The sequence below is a fragment of the Pangasianodon hypophthalmus genome, chromosome 14 (genome assembly GCF_027358585.1).
Source record: "Pangasianodon hypophthalmus isolate fPanHyp1 chromosome 14, fPanHyp1.pri, whole genome shotgun sequence".
NCBI lineage: Eukaryota > Metazoa > Chordata > Actinopteri > Siluriformes > Pangasiidae > Pangasianodon > Pangasianodon hypophthalmus.
This window is the reverse complement of record NC_069723.1, coordinates 4,584,056-4,598,959: the sequence shown is the minus strand read 5'-3', so window position 1 is coordinate 4,598,959 and position 14,904 is coordinate 4,584,056. Positions and strand designations below refer to the sequence as shown.

At 39.6% G+C, this 14,904-nt stretch overlaps 1 protein-coding gene across 3 annotated transcripts in view; it reads right to left on the bottom strand.

The window, feature by feature from the left end:
• Positions 1–1,546: 1,546 nt before the first annotated feature.
• The window catches only part of zgc:153039 (uncharacterized protein LOC767698 homolog), a 40,893-nt gene continuing 27,535 nt past the window's right edge, over positions 1,547–14,904 (bottom strand). For 2 of the 3 annotated variants that reach the window (XM_053239781.1, XM_053239782.1), the window contains 4 exons: positions 9,758–9,950; positions 8,227–8,401; positions 7,232–7,378; positions 1,547–6,159 (listed from right to left, as the gene is read on the bottom strand). In XM_053239781.1, coding sequence (XP_053095756.1) covers positions 5,243–6,159; positions 7,232–7,378; positions 8,227–8,401; positions 9,758–9,950 — 1,432 coding nt within the window. In that variant the 3' untranslated portion in view covers positions 1,547–5,242. The remainder of the gene's footprint in view (positions 6,160–7,231; positions 7,379–8,226; positions 8,402–9,757; positions 9,951–14,904) is intronic. The other variant, XR_008303608.1, reaches the window with a different exon arrangement.

The following is a 14,904-nucleotide window of genomic DNA, read 5'->3' as shown; positions in this document are numbered from 1 at the left end:
TTTACACCTGTGAGGACTGGGTGTTGGTATTGGCATTGTGATTGGCATTGTGATTGGCATTGCTTTCCAAAGGGACTAAAGAGATTTTAGTTTTGAATGTTGTGCCTATTGTAGAGAAATGTGTGTAGTGTTTTGCAAAAAGTGTGATATATATAATTGAAAACTGAGTGTAAAGCAGGAATTGTGCTTGCAATTTTGCAGACTTGGTTTAGGGATTTGGTACATGAGTTTTTAGGTTTCGGTGATTGCATTTCAAGTTCCAATTTTAGTTTGTAAACAATTAGGAAAAACTGCAATAAACAGGCTTGTAGCACTTGCTTCCACTTCAATTACAATTAGCACCAAACTTCAGTAATGTTCAGTAAAGTTTTAAATCATCCAACAAATGCTGACAGATTTGTCCTTGTTTAAAACAGTGCCACCTGTTCCTTGTTAGAGCGGTGCAAGAACCATGTCACACCATCAACTCAGGAGAGACAAGGCTTCAGAGTAAACCCCTAAACCCCCATCCCCTCACCCAAAACCCCAGACCCCTTACCCTAAACCCCCAAACCCTCATTCAAAACCCCAGACCCCTTACCCTAAACCCCCAAACCCTCACCCAAAAACCTAGACCCCTTACCCTAAACCCCCAAACCCTCATTCAAAACCCCAGACCCCTTACCCTAAACCCCCAAACCCTCATTCAAAACCCCAGACCCCTTACCCTAAACCCCCAAACCCTCATTCAAAACCCCAGACCCCTTACCCTAAACCCCCAAACCTTCATTCAAAACCCCAGACCCCTTACCCTAAACCCCCAGCCCCCCAGCCCCTCACCCAAAACCCCAGACCCCTTACCCTAAACCCCCAAACCCTCACCTAAATCCCCAGACCCCTTACCCTAAACCCCCAAACCCTCATCCAAAACCCCAGACCGCTTACCCTAAACCCCCAAACCCTCACCTAAAACCCCAGACCCCTTACCCTAAACCCCCGAACCCTCATCCAAAACCCCAGACCCCTTACCCTAAACCCCCAAACCCTCATCCAAAACCCCAGACCCCTTACCCTAAACCCCCAAACCCTCATCCAAAACCCCAGACCCCTTACCCAAAACCCCAGACCCCTTACCCTAAACTTCCAAACCCCTTTATTTTACTGCATGTTATCATTTTATCCTATAACAATTCTCTTAATGACTTAAATTTTAATTTCAAATTTGTATAAATTTAACTTCACATTGGTGCTAACTTGTACAAATTCTTTAAATTCACATCAGGATTTTATATGGACGAAGTCAGAAAAGTGATGATCGCTAATCAACCTGCTCAAATTTACTGGCCTTGTTCACCATTTCTGTGCTATATGAGAGTGTTATTATGTTAACATTCTAATACTCCATATAATCACTTCCTCATTTCCTGTTGATTAACATGGTGTTAATATTTGTTCGATTAGTTTCAGATATATTTATGTTATAAATATGTGATGTGATGGATATTTAATTTAAAAAATTCTCATTCTGGAAAGTAAATCAAAAGAAATACTGAATGAAACTGAAGGTAAACAAAACACTCTTTAATTTAATTCAGAATGAAAATTTCTACACATGAACAGTGCTTCTGGAAAAAATAAATCCAAACACATCAGTAAATTTCAGTTAACATGATTTAGTCATATATTCAGTATATTTTAGTAGTAAACATACAGAAAACTATTATTATTATTATTATTATTATTATTATTATTATTATTATTATTGATTAAATAATACCACACATAATAACACATACACTTTGGTTTCAATATCACTCAAAGTAAAACATTCAGTAAACAACATTTATCACTTTACATTAAAGTTCACTTCACTGATATTATTTGTTTATTAGGTCAAAACATTCATGAATGTGTTTATATCAAATAATTAACACCTACATTAATTCATGTTCATCGTATCAGTGAGTAAAATACATCTCACACTGAACAACTTTCAGAGGTTCATTAGAATTCAGAACTGAGGCTGAAATTCAGGTTTAATATTTACATCTGGAGGCCAGAGATCAGGAAATTATTAACATTTAATTTATGCTAATTTAAGTGACTTATTTTTAGTCAGGGACTGAATAAACATTAATGCGGGTGCACTTCATTAACATTTAAAGGAAGAAAGGAAGAAAGAAAGAAAGAAAGAAGCTAAAAAGGAAAAAAGCAAAAGAAAGAATGAACCAAAATGGAAAAATGAAAGAAGTAAGCAAAGTAGGAAAATTCAACGGTGCAAAACGGGGAAAAGAGAAAGAAGAGAAAAAAAAAAAGAAAAGAAAGAAAAACAAACAAAATAAGGAAAAAGAATGATGGAAGCAAATAAAGAAGTCTATAAAAAAGAAGAAACAAAAAAGGAAAAAGAAGGGAAAAGAAAGGGAGCAAAAAGTCCAAAAGTTAGAAAGAAAGTAAGAGTTAGTACACATGTAAACTTACTGTTAAAATGTTCATTAATTCAGTAAATAAAGTTTGTAAACTGAACTTTAATGTAAAGTGTTACTCACAGTTATTTTAAAGGCACCATGAGATAAATTTTACCCAAAAATACGCAGCCGTGGTGGAGACTGTACTTCTGTTAATGTTCATTCTCCAAATAAACTCTCACAATCAATAAATCAAAGTGTGAAATTACTTGTTAAATCTGTAAAGTGTTCTTATCTTCTTTAACAAACACCATGAAAACAAAATGCACTGAAATCATTTAAATACTGCCATCGAGACTCATTCACGCCTTCAGGTTTGTTCTGTTATTACATTTCACAGATTAATCACAAGTTCTGCTCTGATTTTATAAAAATCACTCAGCATACATCCAATATTACAAAGAGATGCATAAATTTTTGTTATTTTATCCTCCTCTGTCTGTGTGAAACTTTAAACAGGAGAGATGTGTAGAAAGTGTTGCTGCGTTGTTCCGAGTCTGTGGAGCACGAAATGAACATTTCTGAGTTTCAGCTCATACTTTCAGAGCCGCAAAGTGACATGAGTGACTGAACACTGGCTGTAATTTTCCTAAAAAAAACAACAGAAAGTGTCTGATAAGTGCTCTGTAAGTGAAAACATGTCAGCGTCTTTAAAAGAGCCACACCACAGAACCGACACGTGCGGAGCATGAAACCCAGAACCACATTTATGAGTAAAAAAGTCACAACGATGAGAGATCTACGAAAACGTTTCATTAACATTACATATTATTCAGTTACAAATGATAATTCATTTTAATAAATTAATGTAATTACTCATTTATTAATTAATATGACGATTTATTAATTAATAATAAATACTCACATCTGTTTCTTTTTTTAGCATAATTTAAGCTGAAATGTTTAATTGTGAGAGGAATTCATTTTATTATTTGGACATTGTTTAAAGCTGTTTTTTCACAGTTTTATTAGTTTATTTATTATCGCTTCATTGCAGAAAAGAGCGGCGTGTGTAAATTGGTCTTGAACCACAGTTTACACAGCAAACAATCCTATCTTGACTTTATGAACCCATCAATATTATTATTAAAACATTAACTAACATTTCTGAACAGTTCTAATGAAGTTGGCTAAAGAAATGAGAAAGAAAAATATTGCACTAAAAATACAAAATTTATTTGCAAAATAAATTTGGTATTTTTCTATTTTTTTAGTACAACTCTGAATTCTTCATTCATTTATAAATTTCATGTGGCATTGGTCATTTCTATCAAACAGCTGCATTCAAAAAGCTACAGTTTGTGCAAAAGGTCACATGTCACACATCTTTAAAGAAATTCAACCTTTATTTATACTTTAAATGGAATTTGCTTGTCCTTAACCCAAGCGGAAGTCAGTATGTAAACTAATTTAAGGATAAATCACTCAAGTTTTCTTATTGTGCTTTTTTATTTTAATTTTTTTTTATTAATTCTCCTTTTTTAATTTTGATTTTCTAATTATCGATAAAGATGTAAGGTGCTGCATAATGAAGTACAGGGAGTATTAGACAGTAGTTTGGGAACAGTTACAGTTATATTACAACATGTTCCTATCATCAGATCATCACTGAATTAATAACACTGCTTTAATATACACTTTATGATACACTATTAGTTTATAAATTATCTACAAAAAATTCATTTAAATAATCATAAACATAGCTGTAATGCTTTAAGAATTGAAGCTGGAACCTAAATGATTTAATTGGTGAAACCATAATGGTGAAAAATGCACAGTTTAACACACACACACACACACACACACACACACTTCCAACCCTGCACAATGCCACTGGACCGTGTGTGTCTGTTTCACTCTGGTGTACAGAAATAAATAAAAAATTAATGCTCTTCTCTCTCAGGGATGATCCTGAACTCTGATTGTCAGAGACATAGACAGATCGTCCTGATCACTCAGCACCGTGTACGTGTGTGTGTGTGTGTGTGTGTGTGTGTGTGTGTGTGTAACAATGTTTACATTATTTAATAAAAACTACCACAACATTTTACTCAGTGACAATGATGCTAAAATGGAGCATTTATAACTACGATATAAATGTGAGTTTAAACTGACGTGATGTCTTTAATTTAGTTCAACTGGTATGACGTGTAACACCGAGTCGACTGTTTGACTGAAGGATGGAATATTTAGACAAAAGTGTACATGTGTAACTGTAGTAATGTTTAGTATTATTGTTTACATCATATTCCAGAAATTTTCCAAGAAACGCAGAGGTCCAGACATGTTCCTGGAAAATATGAAATATTTGGAAGCAGAAAGTGTTACTCTGTTAATATTTACAACCAATCTCTCCATCTCTGTGTGAGGAATGATCAAGAGGATTAGGAGAGAAAAATAAAGGAAGGAACAAAAGAAAGAAAGGAAAAAAGGATAAAGAAAGACAGGAGAAAAAAAAGAAAATGTTAAAAAAAAGAAAAAAGAAAAAGGGGGAAAAAAGAAAAAATGAACGTAAAAGAAAAGAAATGAAATCAAAAGGAAAGAAAGGAAAGGCGAGAAAAGGAAAAAAGAAAGGAAAAAGAAAAACAAAATAGAAAAAATAAAGAAAGGGAAAAGGATAAAAATAAGGAAAAAGTAAAAAAAAAAAATGCAGAAAGGAAAAGAAAGAGAAGGAAGTGAAGCTTTTCTAACAGACCTCGCTCCACTTTTTTTTCCCCCAGTGAAACTAAAGTGTTGTGCTCATCACTCCCCGCTTCTGTTCTCTGGACATCATTTGTCGCCTTGGTAAAGGTCCCAGGTCAAAGGTCAGTGGTGATTACGGGTGTGACCCCGTGGATAAGTAGAGTGGGCCCAAGGTCACGGCTCAGCAGCTCCAGCTGATGCAGGTAGTCACAGTACCGGCGTGTGTCAGCAGGTGGGCGGGGCAAATACAGGAAACGCACAGCAGGGGGAGGGCAGGGCTGGTCACTGATCAGCCTGTTAACAGCAAGTAAGTAGTCGTCTGTCAGGCGAGAAGTGTTGCTGTGGTAACCGTTAGCATACTCCTCCTCTTCTGGCTTGTCCTCCTCTTCTAGCTCCGCCTCTTCCTCCGCCTCTCCTCCATTCTTCTTTCTTTTTTTAGAGCTGGTCTGTCTCTGCCAGTGCAGCGCCACCTGAGCGTCCCATGGCACCGTGTAGATGTCCGCCTTCATCCGGAGCTCCTTCAGCAGCTGGCCCAGCTTACGCTCCGCCTCCTTTAGACTCCGCCCTGTCTCCACGCACAGGAAGAGGCGGAGCCTGGCCTTGCGCCATGCCCTGGTCATGTTGAGGATGCAGGCCAGCTGGAGAAGGAAAAGTGAGCATGTGTCAACGTAAGAGCAGCTGTCAGGTCGGAGCAGGTTGACAGGCCACACGTCCACGAAGATGCCGTTTGCGTTCTGCCGGACTCGGGTGTCGTCGAACTGGCAGAAGTACCTCGCTAACGCCACGTTCTTCAGCATCTTCACAGCATCTGCAATCACGCTGACGTACTCCTGAGGGCCGATCGCTTTCCCCTGCCAGGCCCCGTCTATGCTGCCCCGGAGAGGAGGGAAATGAAAAAGCGGATCTTCCGGGTCTTCAGAAAACACAGGGTTGTCCACAGATTTGCTTGAGTGGAACGAGCGATCTTGGAGCTGGTCCTTAGGGGGAATGTCATCATAGAACCCCAGAACCAACGTGTTCGGTCTCATACCGCCTGGAAGAAAAGAACCAACAAAGAAAGATATTCAGTTATTATACCATAACTAGGACAGAGCAGTTTGTGCTTCGCGGTTTCTTGGCAACATGACAAGCTGCGTTTGTTTTCGTCTTGAAGAGAGAGAAGGGACTAAATTGTTTTGCCAACATTCCACAATTAAATGTAACTGTAAATGGATAAAATGTATGATGTCATTCTTTAGTAAATAAAAACACTTTTTTTGTTAAAAAAAAAAAAAAAAAAAAAAAAAAAAAAGATCACTGATTCCTATCTCAGTGCTCGAGGCCACATGTGGATCTCCGAACACTCCTGACCGGCTCTGTGGTGTTCTTGGTTGAGAGAATGTGGCATTTCTGTGTAATCCTGAGGACTGGGAAACTCTGCCCTAGATCATGGATTTACATCGCATCAGACTGATCTTTTTGCGTATTTTTTTACGTGAATAAAACATAGCAGCGTACTCCAATGTGAAAATGCAGAGGGCCTAGATAAAGGTCTGCATGTTTCACACAGCATTTCTATTCAGTTAGATAATGGACCCATTAGAGGTCCAAACATTGCTAACAAGAAAATCCTAGCATTTAAAGAGAAAAACGAACAGAATATTACCACAAAAATATAACATGTCTGTGGACAAGATGGCTAGACCACAGTCATGCCTTCTTGTTTTCTATTGGCTCCTGAGATTTGTGAAATCACAGGTCAAAGTTCACACAGATACGGCTTTCACATCCCCTGTCCTTTCCCCATTCAGCGACGTGTCATTTCCGCTGGATGAATTTTATTTGGAATTGACTGCTGTTTTAACTGAAAAAGCAGAAAATTGTAGTTTTTAGGATGGCTCCTGCATCTCCATGGCGACGGGTCAAAAATCATAAATGCTACAGGTAAAGTATAAATACTGGTACCTCTGCCATATGCTACAACCTGGGATACTGTTTGTATCCTTATCATGTCTTCAGCACAAGATAATATTTTTAAAGGCCAAATATACTGATATCGAAACCTTATCTGGCAGAAACCAAGAAAAAATACCCGTGTGTGTGTGTTTATGTGTGTGTTTGCTAACCGAGTCCAGAGATGAAGAGCAGGTGCTGTACTCCGTGTCGTACAGAGTCAGCTAACGTCAGGTTAACGAAGGCTTTAATGTTCAGGTGATCCACCAGGGAGAGCCAAGAGTCATACTGACACTGCAGAGGGTCAGAGGGAAGGACGGCTGCAGAGCAAATAACACACAGACATCACGACATTCATGAAAATTTCCAAAAGCTCAGTGAAAGTACACGCAAACTGTTGTATGTTTCTATAAAACAGCAGGACGACATCAAAGAGCGCCAGGCAAACACAAGCCGAGATTTTAAAAATTAGGAGTGTTACGGTTTGAAATTTTCACAGTATGATAACCTAGTCTCAAAATATGATGGTTAGTATCTCACTATTAATCGACTGCATACAAACACACAAGCTGTTGGTAAAAATTTAAAATTTATTCCGAATTCTTTTTACATAAGTCTCTTTGCATATACGTGTACATAAAACAAAAAGCAAAAGGAAACAAAAGTCAAATCCCTAAATTGTTGTTTTTCTTACTTTTTGAGAATGACTTTTCCAATAAAATCTCTTTAACAAGTTATTGTTACAAGCTGAAAAAAAGGCAGCATGCTGAACCAAAAACAAAACCAAACAAAACAAATCTGACCGTGAAACCGTAACAAGCACGAACTATTAATTATTCACGATGTCAGTAAACATTAGAGGTTCTGATCCGCACTCGCGCTCAGAGGCACAACACTTCCAGTGAACAAAGCTCGATTATTAAAGCTGAATTATGTTTACAAACATTTCCTCCTTCTCACAACATTGCTAGCTACATAAACTGTAAACTGCTAACTCACCAAAATAAACTGCCTCAGCCATGCCTATTCTGCAAGGACAACTATATATACAAGTTAAACACACGATCACTCAGTTATCACATCACTGTCGAGTCCTGAATTCTGATTGGTCACATTTTTTGTTGCAGTAATGATCAGGTCTTAAATAGACAAGACCAGGAACTCTTACCCAGGTCTCCGATCTGGACGTGTCCGAGAACGTAAAGGCCGCTCTTTTTGATGTCGTTAATGAAGGTGATGAGGCCGATGTTAGTGCGAGGGTTGGCCACCATCAGCAGCACCTGAGGCCTCCAGAACTTCACGTGATCCTTACGCACGTCCAACATCAGCAGGTATTTACGCACCTGAGAGAGAGAGAGAACGAGAGAGAGGGAGGGAGGGAGAGAGAGAAACACATCATATAGTGTAGACACATAGTAAAGAAGGTGCAGGAACTGAATACTGTGTGTATTAGGGGATGCAAGAATAACGATTTTTACGAGCCAATCAGTGATTCAAAAAAAGTATGTGACTAGTTGTCTTTTCCATAGTTAAAGCAGAAACTGTTTTTAGGCTGTCTTATTTGTCCAGCTATGAATGCGTCAACCACACACACACACACACACACACACACACACACACACACACACACACACACACAAAACACATTAAATTTCCAGCTTCAGTGCTTTTTATAGTGTTAACGATGAAAGTAAATAAATCAGTGCAATAAATGCACAAAATAATAAATCTGTGTATCATATTACACTATGTTAATGACGATTCTTAATCTGCATTTGAAAACTGAAATGGATGATGGATGGAGGATGTGATGTGTACAGCAGCATCTGGAAGGTTTTTCTGCCATGTTGACATCTGTAGCCTCTGTAGTGTCCGGAAACGAGTCTGGATTGGCGTCTTTGAGCTGAGACACGCTTCGATCTGTCTCTAAACTAGCTGAGAGGGAATGGATAGTGAAAAGTCCATAAAAGCAAAAGAAGATAAAAAGACAGTAGAATTGGCCTAATCTAAACTATTTTCAGACTGAGTATGTTTATGCTTTTTTTTAACCACCTGCTTCACTGTTTCTTGCCCTGGTGTGTTGGTAGAGATTGATCTGAAATGAGCTGGACTGTTGGTGTTTGTAGAGTAGGAGCTTCTCCATGATCACACACACAGAAATGATACTGAAGACATTTAATGCTGCGGTTTTTCTTAAAGTTTCTTGTTGTTTACAGCAGGACTGTGTGTGATAACATGACTCCACCCTGGTGAAGCAAAAGTGTGATCCAAAAGCAAAAGTGTGATCATGTCTCAAAGTTACCTGAATGAAGCAACAGGTAAATGTAGCTAAACTATTTGGGACATTGCTGTCAATCATTGCATCTCAGACAACGTCTCCTCAAACTCCACCCCAATATGTCACTACTGACCAATCACTGATGAGCTGGATGTCCTATGTGGACTTTTCTGCTATACAGAGCGACTGAGCACAAACCATGCATCCATCTTTATGTATATGGGAATGAGTGTGTGGGTGTGTGGGTGTGGGTGTGTGTGTGTGTGTGTGTGTGTAATAAGTTAAGTGGCTGTAATAACTCTTCTGGAGCACACAGATGCTCAGATGGATGTCTGGCGCCTGGCCGCTTGGCAACCGTTCCCCTGGAGACAGTCCCCTCCAGAGGGGGTGTGTGCGTGTGTGTGTGTGTGTGTGTGTCTACCTGGTGGAAGATTAGTGCCTGGCTAATGTAGCCCCAGCTGCTAGTTGGACTCAGATAATGGATAAGCAGTAGCAGGAGCAGCATGAAGGCGATGCTGGCCGAGGCGTAGATGGCGTTAATTAGAAACATCATCACTCCACAGCCGATGATGCCCAACACACACGTGTGCCACGTGAAGTAACGGAACGTGGGCCTGGAGATGAAGAAAGACAGAGTTTCAGGTGTGCTATAACGGAAGTGACAACAGGAGCTAACTGGTTGCGTGAACAGTAAATGTAACTATAAACAGAATAATATTTTTATCCATTTATTGTTGCATTTAATGAAAGTTAGTTCCTGTTCTCACTTACATTACAGCAGCTATAAAACAGGTGTTTCTTCACCAGCCTCTCTGTTTTCTCTCTCTCTATACTGTATTGTGTGTGTTTATATTGTAGTGCGTGTGTGTACTACTGAGTGTAATATAATTTGGTGCTACGCTAAAACCAAGCTGAAGACTTTCAGCAGCTTTAAAAGCGTTTAATGCGCTCAGCACGTATGCTAATTACTGTCGATTAGAGCAGCGACCATAAGAGCCCTAATGCGGATCTGCACACAGCCAGGAACATAAACACCACACACACACACACACACACACACACACACACACACACACACACACACACAAACAGACACATCTCACCCTTTTACTAACTCAGGGTTTAAAATCAGATAAAGTGATTATATGTATGTTAATTACACACACGTGTGAGTGTGTTGTCTTCAGCCAGGAACATCTGGGCACATAGTGTATGTGTACACGTACACACACACACACACACACACACACACACACACAGAGCTTTGTTCATTTGTTTTTGTTTATGACTTAATAGCTTTGACCCTAAACCCATTTACATTCACTATATAATCTGCATTGTATGTGTGTGTGTCTGGGTTCGTGTGTGTGTGTCTGGGTTCGTGTGTGTGTGTGTCTGGGTTTGTGTGTGTGTTATTTCAGTCTACTTATGTACAGTTTCTGATGACTCAGACAGATAGACAGAGATTGGTGAGGGTCTAAAAGGTCTACATCTTTCTCTCCTGATAAAACTGGTTTTAAGACATTTCCAGAATAATTTCAGAAAAGAAATTAAAATATAAGGAGGCCACACGGCTACAATTAATGTGTAAAGTGACAAAAATTACATTTACAGCTTTTACAGTTCTACAAACAAACTGAGAATATTAGACTTAAAAAAAAAACATTTTAACTGAGAAAACAACATGGTTAATCTCAAATATTTTAGAATTTAACCACGTAATTGTTTTACTCATAATTTGAATCTGTCCTTGTGTGTGTGTGTGTGTGTGTGTTTGTCTGTTTGTCTCCTTTTGTCTCTCTCTCTCTCTCTCTCTCTCTCTCTCTCTCTCTCTCCGTCTCACTGACTGTCTCTATCTCTATTTAATTTAATAAGCTTTACTGCTATAAATGTTACAGTATTGCCAAATCACTGTCTTTCTCTCTCCGTCTCTCGCTGTTTCTCTGTACCTCTGTGTGTGTCTCTGTCTGGTGTCTCTCTCTCTCTCTCTCTGTCTGTTTTTCTTTCTCTCCCTCTGTCTGTCTTTCTTGTCCCTTGTTTCTGTACAGAGTAATTATATTAAAAGCCATCAGGCCCCTCCCCTCGCCGCTGTTTTGAGTGATGTCACCCTGCTGATGTCAGCAAAACCAAAGTTTCTGTAACCACCAGCACACACACACACACACACACACTCACGCACACACACACGCACACACGCACACACACACACACTTCCTTAGCTTATTTAAGTGTTACAGACAGCGTGTAATTGTGGACGATAGTTGTGTCGAGGAGCGATTAATCAATTTAATCACTTTCACTGGTTCAATCAGCCAATTAACAGAGCTGTGCTTACAGACCACACACACCCACCCATCCCCCACACACACGCACACACAAAGTAAAAAGATATTATAGGATTTGACCTTTTCTTGTCATTTGCCCTGTCCATTTCAGTTTCTCTCTAATGAAGCATTCCGAAGCATGGCAGAGAGAGATATGAAAATAAAGAGAGAAACTTGGGATATGAATCAGTACTGATACTGACACCGGGTCAGAGTATCAATAAGTACTGTAGGTTACTCATTTAGGTATCAGTGTCTGTGCCATTACACTTATTGTACTCTTTCATTACTCTGTCATTCTTACTATACACTGTCATTAAGGTCATTACTCTTATTGTACTGTCATTATTCTGCCATTACTCTTACTGTACCCTGTCATTACTATTACTGTACCTTGTCATTACTCTATACTCATTACTCTTACTGTACCCTGTCACTACTGTCTCATTACTCTTACTGTACCCTGTCACTACTGTCATTACTCTTACTGTACCCTGTCACTACTGTCTCATTACTCTTACTGTACCCTGTCACTACTGTCTCATTACGCTTACTGTACCCTGTCACTACTGTCTCATTACGCTTACTGTACCCTGTCACTACCGTCATTACTCTTACCGTACCCTGTCACTACTGTCTCATTACTCTTACTGTACCCTGTCATTATGCTTACTGTACCCTGTCATTACTATTACTGTACCTTGTCATTACTCTATACTCATTACTCTTACTGTACCCTGTCACTACTGTCTCATTACTCTTACTGTACCCTGTCACTGCTGTCATTACTCTTACTGTACCCTGTCACTACTGTCATTACTCTTACTGTACCGTGTCACTACCGTCATTACTCTTACTGTACCCTGTCACTACTGTCTCATTACTCTTACTGTACCCTGTCACTGCTGTCATTACTCTTACTGTACCCTGTCACTACTGTCATTACTCTTACTGTACCCTGTCACTACCGTCATTACTCTTACTGTACCCTGTCACTACTGTCTCATTACTCTTACTGTACCCTGTCACTACTGTCATTACTCTTACTGTACCCTGTCACTACTGTCATTACTCTTACTGTACCGTGTCACTACCGTCATTACTCTTACTGTACCCTGTCACTACTGTCTCATTACTCTTACTGTACCCTGTCACTACTGTAATTACTCTTACTGTACCCTGTCACTACTGTCATTACTCTTACTGTACCCTGTCACTACCGTCATTACTCTTACTGTACCCTGTCACTACTGTCTCATTACTCTTACTGTACCCTGTCACTACCGTCATTACTCTTACCGTACCCTGTCACTACTGTCTCATTACTCTTACTGTACCCTGTCACTACTGTCATTACTCTTACTGTACCCTGTCACTACCGTCATTACTCTTACTGTACCCTGTCACTACCGTCATTACTCTTACTGTACCCTGTCACTACTATCTCATTACTCTTACTGTACCCTGTCACTACTGTCATTACTCTTACTGTACCCTGTCACTACTGTCTCATTACTCTTACTGTACCCTGTCACTACTGTCATTACTCTTACTGTACCCTGTCATTACTATTACTGTACCCTGTCATTACTCTTACTGTACCCTGTCACTACTGTCATTACTCTTACTGTACCCTGTCACTACTGTCATTACTCTTACTGTACCCTGTCACTACTGTCTCATTACTCTTACTGTACCCTGTCACTACTCTGTCATTACTCTTACTGTACCCTGTCACTACTGTCTCATTACTCTTACTGTACCCTGTCACTACTGACATTACTCTTACTGTACCCTGTCACTACTGTCATTACTATTACTGTACCCTGTCATTACTATTACTGTACCCTGTCATTACTCTTACTGTACCCTGTCACTACTGTCTCATTACTCTTACTGTACCCTGTCACTACTGTCATTACTCTTACTGTACCCTGTCACTACTGTCATTACTCTTACTGTACCCTGTCATTACTCTGTCATTACTATTACTGTACCCTGTCATTACTATTACTGTACCCTGTCATTACTCTTACTGTACCCTGTCATTATGCTGTCATTACTCCATCATTATTCTTATTGTACTCTGTCATTACACTTATTGTACTGCCATGACTTTTACTGTACCCTGTCATTACCAGGAATAACTGATGTTTTTTGAGGGCATGACCTAGGCCTGTGTTTTGGGGCGTCACTTTAGCAGAAACATTGAAGGAATCGATTGTGTGAGGATTAAAAAAAACTTCCAAAAAATTATCAACTACATAGAAACTGGAGTCCACACACACACACACACACACGTCCAAAACCGATCAAAACCAAATTTCCCTTCAGACCCAACAAAGCCCAGCCAACACATGCCCAAAGGACTCTGGGAGACCGAAGGCATTCGCTGATAAAACAGCAGCCAAGAAAAATCCTCCCACTACCCCCGCCCTCCCCCCAACACACACACACTGCATAATCCACCTCTTTTCAAAACCTTCCTTCAATCCAGACATGTTCACAGACCGCCCTCTCTGCTGGCCGATTCCCAGTTCATCACACACACATGCATGCACGCACACACACACCATTATCATCCCCAGCCGGTGAGCTGATGCCAGGTTTAGGTTGGTTTCCGCTAAATTAGCTATGTTAATCACAGCGTGCGTCTCCGGGGTCCGCGGTGCTAAATGGCTTTTAATTCATCTCGCCTCTGTAGATATGACAACAACACAACAACTAATAACAACAACACGACAACACCACGCCTTGACACACAGCACCAGACAGCTAGAGCAATGACTCAGAAAAAGCCCAGCCGCACCATACTTCCAGCCAATCACAGGCTCCTGGAGAGAAAGGTCAGAAAACACTTGCACATTATACTTAATCGTTTATACAGTTGAACACATTTTATAGCAAACAAACAAACGTCTCCATTTTGTTTATAATTTTGTCTGTTTCTGAGGATGATCCAGTTATCATGGACACTTCCTGTTTGTAAAGTCCAATGGTATTTTAGTGGACTGAATCTGACCAGATTTAAAAGTGGTGGCTAAGCCAAAAATTATGACAAGCTAGCTAGCGCATAAATAAAGATGCATTAATTAAGAGTGTGTTAATAGAGTGCATTAATAAAGACAAGCAATGTGTTAGGCCAGGATTAGATTAGCATTTATCTACGCATGTGATGTGTGGGGTGCAGTACCAGTGTGAACAGTGAGGGGGCAGTATAGTGTGATGTGATGCAATGAAAGGA